This window comes from Cebidichthys violaceus, unplaced genomic scaffold (assembly GCF_023349555.1).
Source record: "Cebidichthys violaceus isolate CVI_PGR_0920_01 unplaced genomic scaffold, fCebVio1.0.p SCAF_76, whole genome shotgun sequence".
Taxonomy (NCBI): domain Eukaryota; kingdom Metazoa; phylum Chordata; class Actinopteri; order Perciformes; family Stichaeidae; genus Cebidichthys; species Cebidichthys violaceus.
The window spans coordinates 122,501-137,500 of record NW_027176960.1 but is presented as its reverse complement, the minus strand read 5'-3'; the positions used below and the strand labels follow the sequence as shown (position 1 = coordinate 137,500).

Sequence of the window (15,000 nt, the reverse complement as noted above, 5' to 3'; positions counted from 1 at the left end):
AGCAGATGAAACTCAATATTAATCCAACAACAACTCTCTGAACTCAATGTTTTATTACACACACACACACACACACACACACACACACACACACACACACACACACACACACACACACACACATCCACACTCTGAAGAGCCCCACTCAGACACGAGTCACATCAGAGGAACTACAGGAACCTGGTCATGAGAACACCAGAGACACGTGAACACAGTAGGTCACCGAGTCCTGTCTGCTGTGGTGTCCAGTAGCCTCCATGGTTAGCTACCTCAGGTTAGCGTAGCGTAGCTCCAAACACCAAGAGGCTCAGTCTCAAATAAACACATTCTTAGACACGACGCTGTCAGACAGGAACACATCAGGGCTGCTGGCTGAGGGTTAGCCGACCCTTTGATACCACGATTCTGAAACGTTCTTCTCCAGAAAGACGTTGTCAGTAAATCCAAAATCCGTTTCTCCTCCTTCAGCCATTGAGTGTTAAAAAACAAAGCTACACCAAGCAACACGCTTCTTATCCTTCAACTGTTACTACTAACTTCTGCTAGCTAGCTTCACAACAGTCACGCTAGCCCACTGACCAACCACTGACTCATTTGCATATCTAAACACAACATTTCAGAAAAAAGTTTCATGTTGATATCTATGAGTTAATTTTTTTACCCTATTCACATGTAGAGTCTTCCTTCAGTACTTCTACATACTTTTACTTCACTGAGGTATTAAAGGCAGTACTTTTACTTGTAGTGGAGTGTTTCCACTGTGTGGTATTACTACTATTACTGAAGTGGAGTATCTTGAGTACTTCCTCCACCATGTGCTGTGTTTAGTAAACACGTTGAATAACAGTTATGATACAGAGTCGGTCCGGCCGATGTAAACAAACGTAAACAATGTAAACAACGTAAACAAACGTAGACAATGTAAACAACGTAAACAAACGTAAACAAACGTAAACAATGTAAACAACGTAAACAAACGTAAACACTACCACCCTGTAAAAATAATCTGTCACAGTAAAAGTACTAATACCACAGTATAAAAATACTTTTTCAGTAAAAATACTAATATCAGACTGTAAAAATACTCTGTTACAGTTAAAGTACTAATACCACAGTATATACATACTCTGTTACAGTAAAAATATGAATACTACAGTATAAAATACTTTGTAAAAAGTAAAAGTACTAATATCGGAATGTAAAAATATTGTGACAAGAAACTAATGCAAGTACAACAATGTAAAAATACTCTGGTAGTGGAGTGTTTCCACTGTGTAGTATTACTACTATAACTGAAGTAGAGTATCTTGAGTACTTCCTCCACCACGTGCTGTGTTTTGTAAGCACATTGAATAACAGTTATGACACCGAGTCGGTCCGGTCCGGCCGATGTAAACAAACGTAAACAAACGTAAAAACAGAGCCGTTAGCTGGTACATTAGCATCTTTAAACCGGACCGCCAGGTGTGTTCGGATCAGTCTGACGTCATCGCTCACCTGTAGTTGTACGAGGGGAACTTCTTGCTCTCCGTCAGCATCACTCTGTACAGAGAGATCACCTGTGCTCGTGCGGACGCCGCCATGATGTTGCTATGCTAACGACGCTAACTCCTCGACCGTATGAAGCTCTCAGAAGGACCCTCAGCGACGCGCGTGCGCCCACACTTGCGCCTGAACAGAAATAACCCAAACATCTTATCTTAATACTTTATAGAATTCAATAGTTTGAATTTAATCCATATTAAAAGAAGCTACGTTTAACAACAGTCACCATAAAGTTAGATTAGTTAATTTTAAACACGGTTTTAAAGTCCGGTGTGAACACAGGCGCGCGCCCGCGACCTCACAGCAGCTCCACGCTGGAGAAGTGACAGAAGGTGAGTTAGCTTCACGTTAACCTCCTAAAACCGGCTCAGTAACACACGAGTGATGCGTTTTAATGAGTGAGTGATACCGTGAGGTCATAGCGGCGGACTTTAGGATCAGACCTGGCAGCGTGTTGAGCTCTTACAATGCGTGTGTTCCCCTCTAGCATGTTGTGTTTGGGTTAGCATGTTAGCTGCTCTGCTACAAACACAGCTGACTGGACTGCAGCTTCAGAGTGAGTCAGTGTTTTAAAGTGTGTTGTGATGACGTTAAACTGCACACGCGTCAGGAAGGTCCTTTTACTGTCAGGTTGTCTCGCCAGGTGATAAACTGTGACGTCACCGTGAGAGTAGAACTAATATCACACTGTCAAAATACTCTGTGACAGTGGAAGTACTAATACCAGACTGTAAAAATACTGTCCCTGTAAGTGTCCCTGTAAGAGGCTTCATAGTCTGATAAAACGTGTGTCCCGTGGTTGAATGACGTCATGTATAGTAACTAAGTACATCTACTCGAGTACTGTGTGTACTCAGAGGCTGAAGGGTCGAGGACGGTCAGTTAGTCTCATGATGAGGACGCATCAGAGGAGACGTTTCTGTTCAGAGAGGAGACACAAGAAATACCTTCAATACACGGTGTGTGTGTGTGTGTGTGTGTGTGTGTGTGTGTGTGTGTGTGTGTACAGTGTGCTCTTTAGCAATGGATGTGTGAAAGGTCAGAGACACTTCCTGTGTGTTGATGTCCTGCTGTCTTTTAGTGTAAAGGTCAATAGCACTGCTGTGTGTGTGTGTGTGTGTGTGTGTGTGTGTGTGTGTGTGTGTGTGTGTGTGTGTGTGAGAGAGATGCAGTGGTTGTGTCTACAGTGTGTGTGTATTCAGGTACATGCTGATGGGGACCACAGAGTGTTTGTTGGTAAAAACTCAATGGATGACATCAAATGAGGCTGTGTGTGTGTGTGTGTGTGTGTGTGTGTGTGTGTCTCTGTGTGTCTCTCTGTGTGTGTGTGTGTGTGTGTGTGTGTGTGTGTGTGTGTGTGTGTGTGTGTTGTCATCTATATCTTTGTGAGGTTATATTTGTGAAGTAGAAGAAGGAATGAACACATGCAGCTTTTTCTATATTGAATTGTTTCCTTATTGAATAAGCTGCTTATTAATTAATGAATCAGTTAATTAGTTAATGAATTGATTCATTAATTAGTTAATGGATTGATGAGTTAATGAATGAATCCGTTGTTTGGTCTATAAAGCTGAAGTTGACGTGTTGAAACGTCTTATTTAATTTGACCAACGGACCAAAGTCCAAATAGAAGATCAAGCGTTCTTATTGAAATGAAGTGTCTCTGAACTCAGGTGGAACAGGAAGTAGAGCAGCTCCGCTCCTCTCTCTGATTGGATCAATAAGCGATCATCAGGGCTGAGACCGGCTCTTCATCTTCAGCTTCATCGATCAGAGGAAGCGTCCGCCGGAACAACTCGCCTGTGTTCCATGTCCGTGAGCGTCCTCACAAGTATAGCAGTGTAAACACAGAGCCGGCTGAGTGACGGACAGATCAATAAAGGAGGATTTCCTTTAGTCCTGGACCGGCTCGGTCCGTCTCAGAGGAGCCTTCAGGTCTGGGTCCTGTCAGAGTCACTGAGCGCTGTTTATCCAGCACACACACACACAGACACACACACACACACACACACACAGAGAGAGACACAGACACACACACACACACACACACACACACACACAGAGACACACACACACACACACACAGCCTCATTTGATGTCATCCATTGAATTTTTACCAACAAACACTCTGTGGTCCCCATCAGCATGTACCTGAATACACACACACTGTAGACACAACCACTGCATCTCTCTCACACACACACACACACACACACACACACACACACACACACACACACACAGACACACACACAGACACACACACACAGATGAGATGCAGGAAGATTTCAGAGTTGTTGACAATGAAGTGAAATATACAAGTAAACCTTTGTCCTTTATTGTTATATATATATATATATATATATATATATATATATATATATATATTAATATTAATGTATTCATTTGGTAGATCACGTTCATTGCCTTCACATTAAAAGCGGCCGTGCATACCGCCTTCACTCTTTCCGTTCTTACCTTTTCACAATAAAAGCCCCAGACAAAGGACCTTAAATTCACTCAGATCATTACACTTATAAGAGGAAGCTGACGTTGATGTGTCTCCTTCTGCTGACGTAGTGACCGGTGAAGGACCCGAGTGTCCTTCAAAGTGGGACATGAAGTGAACGTTGAGCTTCACTGATGGAGACGTCTTCTTCACCTCTGAGGAAGAGTTCCTATGTCTACTTTTCTCTCTGTGAATCATGGCTGTGAGCAGCAGATTGAGTTTTTCCTCTCCTGTCTCCTTTCCTTGGTGGATCAAGGCCTCCTGACGCCCCCCCACACACCACCACCCCCCCATCGACCGCTTCCTCCTTGTGTTCAGACCAGTGGAAGAATCCGTCTGGGACACATCAGCCTGTGACCCAAACCTGATCGCCTCCCAGCCAACCATCCACACATCCATCGTCTCCGGATCAGCACACCTGAGGTGTGTGTGTGTGTGTGTGTGTGTGTGTGTGTGTGTGTGTGTGTGTGTGTGTGTGTGTGTGTGTGTATGTGAATTCTAAATTCAGTTTTCTCGTCTTAAAGCTGCATTCTCTCTAGTGTCCACCAGGGGCGACTCCTCTGGTTGTATAGAGGTCTAGTCTAAAATGACTCTACTTCTCTCTTGATTTATTCCCTCAGTAAACATTGTAAACATGAGTTTATGGTCTCAATCTCTAGTTTACAGTCTTCTTCAATACAGCATGATGTTCATTTAGTACATTATGCTCCATTTAGAGTCAAAGGGGCGGGGCTACACACTGATTGACAGGTCTCTACGTCACTCCTCCTCAGTCCAGATATGGTCACTTCCTGTTCACTGGTTGCAAATCAAACAAAGATGGCGACGGAGAAATTGCCGAACTGGAGGCTTCAAAACGTCCACAAACCATTAAGTCTCAGAGGTACATATTGTACTTTTTACCGTACTACATCTCAGAGGTACATGTTGTACTTTAATGTATTCAGCTTTTAGCAGTGCGTGTCTATGTGTCTGTGTATTCAGACCTTCTGATGTATCAATGAGACACAAAAAAAAAAAAAGCGTCTGCTAAAAAAATGACCGTAATGTAGAGAACAGAGTACCTGAACAGGTAGTGAACAGAGTACCTGAACAGGTAGAGAACAGAGTACCTGAGCAGGTAGAGAACAGAGTACCTGAGCAGGTAGAGAACAGAGTACCTGAACAGGTAGAGAACAGAGTACCTGAGCAGGTAGTGAACAGAGTACCTGAACAGGTAGAGAACAGAGTACCTGAACAGGTAGAGAACAGAGTACCTGAGCAGGTAGAGAACAGAGTACCTGAGCAGGTAGAGAACAGAGTACCTGAACAGGTAGAGAACAGAGTACCTGAGCAGGTAGTGAACAGAGTACCTGAACAGGTAGAGAACAGAGTACCTGAACAGGTAGAGAACAGAGTACCTGAACAGGTAGAGAACAGAGTACCTGAGCAGGTAGTGAACAGAGTACCTGAACAGGTAGGGAACAGAGTACCTGAACAGGTAGGGAACAGAGTACCTGAACAGGTAGAGAACAGAGTACCTGAACAGGTAGGGAACAGAGTACCTGAACAGGTAGGGAACAGAGTACCTGAACAGGTAGAGAACAGAGTACCTGAACAGGTAGTGAACAGAGTACCTGAGCAGGTAGAGAACAGAGTACCTGAACAGGTAGAGAACAGAGTACCTGAACAGGTAGTGAACAGAGTACCTGAGCAGGTAGAGAACAGAGTACCTGAGCAGGTAGAGAACAGAGTACCTGAACAGGTAGAGAACAGAGTACCTGAACAGGTAGAGAACAGAGTACCTGAGCAGGTAGAGAACAGAGTACCTGAACAGGTAGAGAACAGAGTACCTGAGCAGGTAGAGAACAGAGTACCTGAACAGGTAGAGAACAGAGTACCTGAGCACCTGAGCAGGTAGAGAACAGAGTACCTGAGCAGGTAGAGAACAGAGTACCTGAACAGGTAGAGAACAGAGTACCTGAGCAGGTAGAGAACAGAGTACCTGAGCAGGTAGAGAACAGAGTACCTGAGCAGGTAGAGAACAGAGTACCTGAACAGGTAGAGAACAGAGTACCTGAGCAGGTAGTGAACAGAGTACCTGAACAGGTAGAGAACAGAGTACCTGAGCAGGTAGAGAACAGAGTACCTGAACAGGTAGAGAACAGAGTACCTGAGCAGGTAGAGAACAGAGTACCTGAACAGGTAGAGAACAGAGTACCTGAACAGGTAGTGAACAGAGTACCTGAACAGGTAGTGAACAGAGTACCTGAACAGGTAGTGAACAGAGTACCTGAACAGGTAGAGAACAGAGTACCTGAACAGGTAGTGAACAGAGTACCTGAACAGGTAGAGAACAGAGTACCTGTGTCAGATTTATGATGTAATCAGATCCACAAATTAGAAATAAAGTCATGAACCAAAGCAGCCCAGCCGTCATCATGTTTTATTAGATTCTGATTTCATTAGAGCTTCATTTGAATAATAAAGCTGGAACCAGACTGGGATTAGATTAGTATATTGGACCTGGATCTTAGGAGTTTCAGCCAATGTGATTATCTGTCTAATGGCCTTCAGTGACATTACATTTGCATTAGTGTTTGTTGTGTCTCTTGGCCTCCTTCCTGGTCTGCTGGTGTTAAAGCAGCAGCTTTGAGTCTGCTGTCCTCGCTGATCAGAGGTCTGATTCACCACACAGAGTCTGGACCAGTCTCTACGGGACCAGTCTCTACGGGACCAGTCTCTACGGGACGTGTTTCATGTGGGAACTTGTTCTTGTAGGTCTTTGTTCTACATTCATAGCATTTTCCTTTTTTCAAACCAGATTCTCCTGCAGACGACATCAGACCGTCAATAAGTCTGAATTCAGCTGAAATGGTTCCACACAGTTCGTCTCCTGCCGACATGAGGAGAGGCAGCCAGTTGGGCTGCAGTAATAAGTAGCATGCTAACGGTATTAGCGACGGGGAGGGTTAGCATGCATTCTGTCGGCGAAGACAAATTAGCTGCTGTGATAATTGTTGGGAGCTGCAGTTTATCAGTGTGTGTGTGTGTGTGTGTGTGTGTGTGTGTGTGTGTGTGTGTGTGTGTGTGTGTGTGTGTGTGTGTGTGTGTGTGTGTGTGTGTCCTCCATCTGTTCTTGAAAGCCCTTCCTGAACCTGCTGAGCCCACCAGACCTTCTCTGAGCCGCCCTATTATATCACAACCGGAACACTTCCTGGACTCCCATCACACACACACACACACACACACACACACACACACACACACACACACACACACACACACACACACTGTTTAAGGTGGTTTCCCAGACTGTGTGACTCTGGTGCATCCTGTCATTTCATTGATGCTCAACAAATACCTTCATGAAAGAACAAAAATAATTACCTGCAGCTCCATTTAATGGAGCCTCTATTGTGTTTTAATTTACCTTTTTTACAGCAGATTTTTTGCACATGCAAACCAAAGACACATTTCTGCCTTTTGCATATTAAAAAGTAAACAATAAATGTTCTATTTTATTTCTGGATGTCTCATTTTGCCAGAGAAACCAAGCGAAAGATATTCAGTTTACTACCATAGAAGATCAAACAAAGGAAAGCATTTTCTTTTTTTTTCAAATTTAGTTTCCTGCCTAAGTGAGACGCAATCTGACTCATTCTGCGTCTCTTAGTCCTGACTGGCGTGAAGTGGACGTCATCGTCGTGGTGACGTCACTCGTTGGTTTGTGGACGTTTTGAAGCCTCTAGTTCGGCATTTTGTCCGTCGCCATCTTGCTTTTTTTTTGCAACCAGTGAACAGGAAGTGACCATATCTGGACTGAGGAGGAGTGACGTAGAGACGCCGTATACGTCTCTGATAGAGACCTGTCAATCAGTGTAAGCCCCGCCCCTAAATCATCTCCTCTTTATCGTCTGTGTGACTCTAAATGGAGCATAATGTACTAAATGAACATCATGCTGTATTGAAGAAGACTGTAAACTAGAGATTGAGACCATAAACTCATGTTTACAATGTTTACTGAGGGAATAAATCAAGAGAGAAGTAGAGTCATTTTAGACTAGACTTCTATACAACCAGAGGAGTCGCCCCCTGCTGGACACTAGAGAGAATGCAGCTTTAACACATGAAACTTGGACTTTTCATGGGATTTATTGACGATAAGAAAAATAATAGCAGGACTTGTCTTTTAACCACCTGAAACTACATCTCTTCCCTCGTCTCTCTTAGCTAAAATAATACTATGAATACGTCCCACTAGAAGTCTCTCAGGTCGTCCTTTTAGTAACATTTAGCAGAGAGGGAAGCTCCGGTAAAGAGACGATTTTAAACATGCAAAAGCACCACAATGTTTTTCCTCCTCACACTTTAGCCTCTAAATTCATGTTTTATGACCTGCGGGAACTCGACGGGTCTCTGAAAGTTTCCACCCCTGCACCGTCTCCTCCTGTCTTTATGTGAGGTCGGTTAAAAAGCGGAGAAAATCAAACATTCAGCTGCTAATAAGGAGGCAGCAGAGCGTGTCGGGTTCTCTGAGGACCCGACAGAAGGTTACAGGAACGTATAAAACAGCTGCTCTGTTTAAATGGCTGCGATCTGATGAAGTTTGTGTTTTACACAGACCTCTTTATGGATCACATATATAAATATTAACAGTGTGAGTGGTTGCGTGTGAAGTCTGTCATGCAGAAATATAATCTACTGCGCTGTAAAGCATAGTTAAGATTCACTGCAGCAGCTGTTTGTCTCCATGAACCAGTTTGTATTCATTTACACTGAATTGCACACCTGATGAAGGACACAAGACAGAAGACTTTGGTCTAACAATGAAGTTAATCTATTCTAGAAGAGCTGCTGGAGGTTCACCTGTTAGCATCGATGCATTACTGAACGGATCCAGTCGGCCCCTACAATATGCTCCTCAAAGACATGTGTACCAACCAGGAAGAGACATACAACAACTACAGGAGACACAAGGAGACATACAACAACTACAGGAGACACAAGGAGACATACAACAACTACAGGAGACACAACGAGACCCAACGAGACATACAACAACTACAGGAGACACAACGAGACATACAACAACTACAGGAGACACAACAAGACACAAAGAGACATACAACAACTACAGGAGACACAACGAGACATACAACAACTACAGGAGACACAACGAGACACAAAGAGACATACAACAACTACAGGAGACACAACAAGACACAAAGAGACATACAACAACTACAGGAGACACAACGAGACATACAACAACTACAGGAGACACAACGAGACACAACAAGACATACAACAACTACAGGAGACACAACGAGACATACAACAACTACAGGAGACACAACGAGACACAAAGAGACATACAACAACTACAGGAGACACAACGAGACATACAACAACTACAGGAGACACAACAAGACACAAAGAGACATAAAACAACTACAGGAGACACAAAGGGACATACAACAACTACAGGAGACACAAAGAGACATAAAACAACTACAGGAGACACAATGAGACATACAACAACTACAGGAGACACAACAAGACACAAAGAGATATAAAACAACTACAGGAGACACAAAGAGACATACAAAAACTAAATGAGACACAACGAGACACAAAGAGACATAAAACAACTACAGGAGACACAAAGAGACACACAACAACTACAGGAGACACAACAAGACACAAAGAGACATACAACAACTACAGGAGACTCAAAGAGACATAAAACAACTACAGGAGACACAATGAGACACAAAGAGACATACAACAACTACAGGAGACACAACAAGACACAAAGAGACATAAAACAACTACAGGAGACACAAAGGGACATACAACAACTACAGGAGACACAAAGAGACATAAAACAACTACAGGAGACACAAAGAGACATACAACAACTACAGGAGACACAACAAGACACAAAGAGACATAAAACAACTACAGGAGACACAAAGAGACAAAAAACAACACAAACAGTTTGTGTTTTCCACATTATTCCCTTAACTCTTGATGTGTAATAACAACATATATTGTTATGTCCTGCATCATGTTGGCTAAATAATTATTGTCTTACGTCTTCATTCCTCACACCAAAAAGTCTGTCTTTGGACAGGACTTAAATTATAGGAGGACCGGTGAATGTGCTTAAAAACAATAGACTCTCAGAGCGTTAATAATATTCATGGTAGGGGTTGAAAATGTAGGAACAAAATGACTGTGATATTTAAACCACCACACCTCCCAGAGAGACATGGAGTTCAGAGACGAGTCAGTCCGGCGTTGCTTCACCTCTTTGTTTGAGCATCAGCTGGAGTTGGAGGAGGACGTGTAATCCCTTGTTGAAAGTGTGACAGAGAGACGTGAGGAAGGTGGATTTGAGGTGATAGGTAGATGAAGTAGGATATACGAGCGTGTGAAAGAGCAAACCGGTCGACTCTTCAGCCTTTCTTCACTCTCACTCTGCTGCCAATTACTTCTCAACACGACGCTCTGCTGCTTCTATTTCTTTTATTTCTCTTGTCTAGAAAACTTGTTGGCATTATAAAGTCTTCTCTCCTTTATGAAGCGCTCCGGGTTTTAAAGGATAACTCTGTTACTTTCTGCTCCTTTATGAAGCCGAGAGCTCCAACATTTTATCTACACAGTCGTTTTTTTCAGACTTTGCAGCTGGTAGATTTGAAACAAGCTTTTGATTTCATTTTGTTCGTCACGCTGAAGAGTGAAACTGGTTTATGTTGCACCTTTTCTCCCCGTTTCATCTCAACTATTTTCAGTCTGTTTTGAGCTTCAGTCTTTATAGGAAATAAACGTCAGTAGAAAGTTTAGGAATTTACAGAGCAATCATTGTGTTGTGTTCAGGAACACTTACGTCTCATTTCGTGCCCAGTATTTAAACAAGCCATTCATGTAATTAACGATTGATCTGGAGATGATCTTCTCCATTAATCTGATCATATTTAAACCTAAGACATGTCTTCTTATGTCTGACAAAACTCAAATATTGAGTTTCACTGTTACTGTCCACTTGACTAAACGGTGAAGCCGACTCTGACCTCTGACCTCTCCTATGAAAGCTTCACGCTCTACAGTCCCTTTGACCCGCTGAAGGAGATGTTCTGTCTGATCTCCTCACTGAGCCGCAAAAACTGCATCTGAAATATTCATCACGCTCCTCTGTAAGACATCTCGTCAGCTTCACTTTAGTTACTGAACTGCTGCTGGTTGGTCCAACAGACTACAGCTGTGTGCTGCATGTGTTCATGTCAGTACAGTAATGTAGTATACTATAATATAATGTAGTATACTATAATATACACAATGTAATATACTATAATATACACATTATAATATACACAATGTAATATACTATAATATACACAATGTAATATACTATAATATACACATTATAATATACTATAATATACACAATGTAATATACTATAATATACACATTATAATATACTATAATAAACATAATATAATACCTTATAATATAATATACTTAATATAATACTATATAATGCAATACATATAATATAACGTAACATAATAAAATAACAAAATATAAGGTAAAACATAATATTGTAATAGAATAATAAATACCATAAGAGGGATGTGATGTGATTCATGCTTACTATCTGAAGAGGTTGAACACATCACATCCACAGAAACAATAACTTTCAAACTTTGACTCCACTTTGAGTTAGAAACACAGAGGATGAGGAGGACTCAGATCTCGTACTAAAAGTCTCTACGAGGAACTTTAACTTTTCGTTTCTGATCAGTCAGACAAACGTGGAGTTTTTAAATGCGTGGCTTCAGATGCTGGTGAAACTGTATCTTCCTCTTTCCTTCATTTACAGATAGGGTGTTGCATTCTGGGGGCTGACGGTGGTGTGGTTGATTCTGTCGCTTCAACACCAAGAGGGGGGTTTGATTCCCGGTGTGGACGGCCCTCCTGCGTGGAGCTTGTTTTCCTCTGTGTCGGTGTGGGTTTTCTCCGGGTTCTCCGGTTTCCTCCCACAGTCCAAAGACATGCGGACTCTAGATGTACCGTAGAGGTGTGGACGTTAGTGTGAAAGGTGGTCAGCCTTGTGATGGTCAGGTGTCCAGGGTGGACCCGGCCTTCTCTGTCGGTGTGGGTTTTCTCCGGGTACTCCGGTTTCCTCCCAACCTCACGGACGGATGTTGTGTCCTTTTACCTGCTGTGATTATTGGTCCCATAACTAATGGTGTTGCGTCTCTATTTGAGTTAAAATCTCTAGTTTCAAACACACGTTCCCTTTAGCGTTGAGCCTCGTCTACACGTTGACGGTCCTCCCTGAGGCCTCCGTGTGCTGAACCGGACGCATCAGGAGCAGAAAAAGTGAGCTTTGAGAGGATGATTGATTCAGGTCTGTCCTCCACCGTCCCTCAGAGACGCCGTCCCTCAGGACGCTGGCTCTGAGCGATCGATGGGCCGGTCGGTCCTCGTCCTCCTGATTGTGGAGAACAAGCTGCTGCTCGATGACGGAGAGTTTTCTAAAGGTTTAACGACGAACGACGGGAATAAAGAGAATCAGTCAGGACCATAGAAAGACGACGATCTACGACTTCAAACGCTGCTGAAGATACTGTGTGTGTGTGTGTGTGTGTGTGTGTGTGTGTGTGTGTTGAGCTGCAGCCTCGGCACTTTTCTCCTCTGACCATAAAACGTCCCTTCTTCATCATGTCAGACACTCCTCTTCCTCTTCCTCCTCCTCTCTTTTTCTTTAAGCTATTCTCTCCTCTCCTCAGTTCCTCTCCTTGTTCTCTTTTCTCTTCTCCTCGTTTGCTCGTCTCCTCTTGGTTCCTTTCCTCTCTGTTCCTCTCCTCTTTTCTCTTTTTCTATCCTCTCCTGTCCTCACTGCTACTCTACTTGTTTCCTTTCCTATCATCTTCTTCTCCTTTTTTTATCCTCTCCATGTCTCCTCTCTTCCCCTTAGTTTTTCCTCATCATCTCCTTTACTCTCCTCCTTGTCTCCTCGTTATTCCATCTCCTTGTCTCATCTCCGCTCCCCATTGTATCCTCATTGCCTCCTCTCCTCTCCTCATTCTCTACTTGTCTTCTCTCCTTCTTTCCTCCCCTTGTCTTCCATCCGCTCCTCATTGTCACATAGGGAGGTGGAGGTGGAGGAGGTGGAGGAGGAGGTGGAGGTGGGGTTGGGGTTGTTTCAGGACACGCTGTTTTAAATAAAAGTATCAGCCAATCGGTTTAGACTACAGCTCCCATAAATCTGCAGCTCGGCTACCCTGCAGGCCAACTTATCATGTCTCTCTCACACACGCACACGCACACGCACACGCACACACACACACACACGCACACACACACGCACACACACACACACACGCACAAATACTGCATCTGTCCAGCGTTATGACTGCATACACCACATATAAAGATTTGTTATTGTACAACAGTGTGACCTGATATTCTTTTAAAAAGACCTGACACACTGTTTATATATATATATCTATATATATATCTATATATATATATAGATATATATATATATATACAATATTGTTATATTTTGTACAATATTGATTGTACAAAAGGAACGATTTAGTTTCTGTTCATTTAAACTCTTTAAACATCACAATGACCACGTCCACTTCTAATGGATGTGTACAGCTCTCTGCACACACACAGTATATGTACGCTGTGTATATATATATATATATATATATATATATATATACAGTATATATACATATATGTATATGTACAGGCCTGTATCTTCTCTCTCTCTCTGCAGTGTGTAATTTATCACCTCTCTCCATCAGCGTGTCACTTTTTAGAGGCTGAATGAATCCCTCTGTGTGTGTGTGTGTGTGTGTGTGTGTGTGTGTGTGTGTGTGTGTGTGTGTGTGTGTCTGTGTATATGTGTGTGTGTGTGTGTGTGTGTGTGTGTGTGTGTGTGTTTTATTTTGGCGGGATGCAGCTCGTCCTTGGCGTTGCCGCTGTCAGAAGTCTCTTCACAGCTCCGTCGTTTGGCGGCTGCCGCGCCGGTTTGTCGGAAACAACTTCTTGGCGACGAAACAAGGTGATTTTTATTTATCCTCAGCTACTTTCACATGTGATGAGTCACGTCTTCATGTCTCCACGTCTTCATGTCTTCAGGTCTTCATGTCTCCACCTCTTCAAGTCTTCATGTCTCCACGTCTTCACGTCTTCACGTCTTCACTTCTTCTCGTCTTCTCGTCTTCACGTCTTCACGTCTCCACGTCTCCACGTCTCCACGTCTCCACGTTTTCACGTCTTCACGACTTCAGGTCTTCGCGTCTTCTCGTCTTTGCGTCTTCTTGTCTTCACGTCTTCACGTCTTAACTTTTTCACGTCTTCTTGTCTTCTCGTCTTCACTTCTTCTTGTCTTCTTGTCTTCTCGTCTTCACGTCTCCACGTCTTCAGGTCTTCACGTCTTCACGACTTCAGGTCTTCACTTCTTCACGTCTTCACGTCTTCTTGTCTTCACGTCTTCAGGTCTTCACGTCTTCACTTCTTCACGTCTTCTTGTCTTCTCGTCTTCACTTCTTCACATCTTCTTGTCTTCTTGTCTTCACGTCTTCACTTCCTCCGGAGCCTCGGCTGCGTTGGTCCCGTTAGCGCCGTATCAACGTGACTTGCGGTGTCTTCTAGAGCTCAGCTCTCCGGTCTCAGAATGACGAGCAGTATTTCCGGTGCCCCCGTTGTGTTTACCCTCCTTCAGTGAGTTACACACATTTATTTAATGAACTTCTTCCAAGATCGACAATTCAAAGAGCAAGTCTGAGGAACACTGAGAGGATTTCAGTATCGGAAGCTTTCTGGTTTCTAAATATTTACCAATTAACATTCACACTTAATTTTAAACATTATGAAAGATAATAACGTGAGAGGGTGCACGGCTGCATGTAGATGTGAATATTCATGTTCAATA

General features: G+C 43.1%; 2 protein-coding genes across 3 annotated transcripts in view; one reads left to right on the top strand and one right to left on the bottom strand.

Moving 5' to 3' along the window:
* Positions 1-1,649, bottom strand: part of lyrm4 (LYR motif containing 4) — a 19,408-nt gene extending 17,759 nt beyond the window's left edge. The window contains exon 1 of the mRNA XM_068737156.1: positions 1,498-1,649. Coding sequence (XP_068593257.1) covers positions 1,498-1,583 — 86 coding nt within the window. The 5' untranslated portion in view covers positions 1,584-1,649. The remainder of the gene's footprint in view (positions 1-1,497) is intronic.
* Positions 1,650-1,797: 148 nt separating this feature from the next.
* fars2 (phenylalanyl-tRNA synthetase 2, mitochondrial) overlaps positions 1,798-15,000 on the top strand; it is an 84,461-nt gene continuing 71,258 nt past the window's right edge. Inside the window, exons 1-2 of one of the 2 annotated variants that reach the window (XM_068737154.1) lie at positions 1,798-1,877; positions 4,311-4,477. The gene's annotated coding sequence lies outside the window, so the exon portion shown is untranslated. Of the gene's footprint in view, positions 1,878-2,005; positions 2,102-4,310; positions 4,478-15,000 lie in introns of those variants that run through there. The other variant, XM_068737153.1, reaches the window with a different exon arrangement.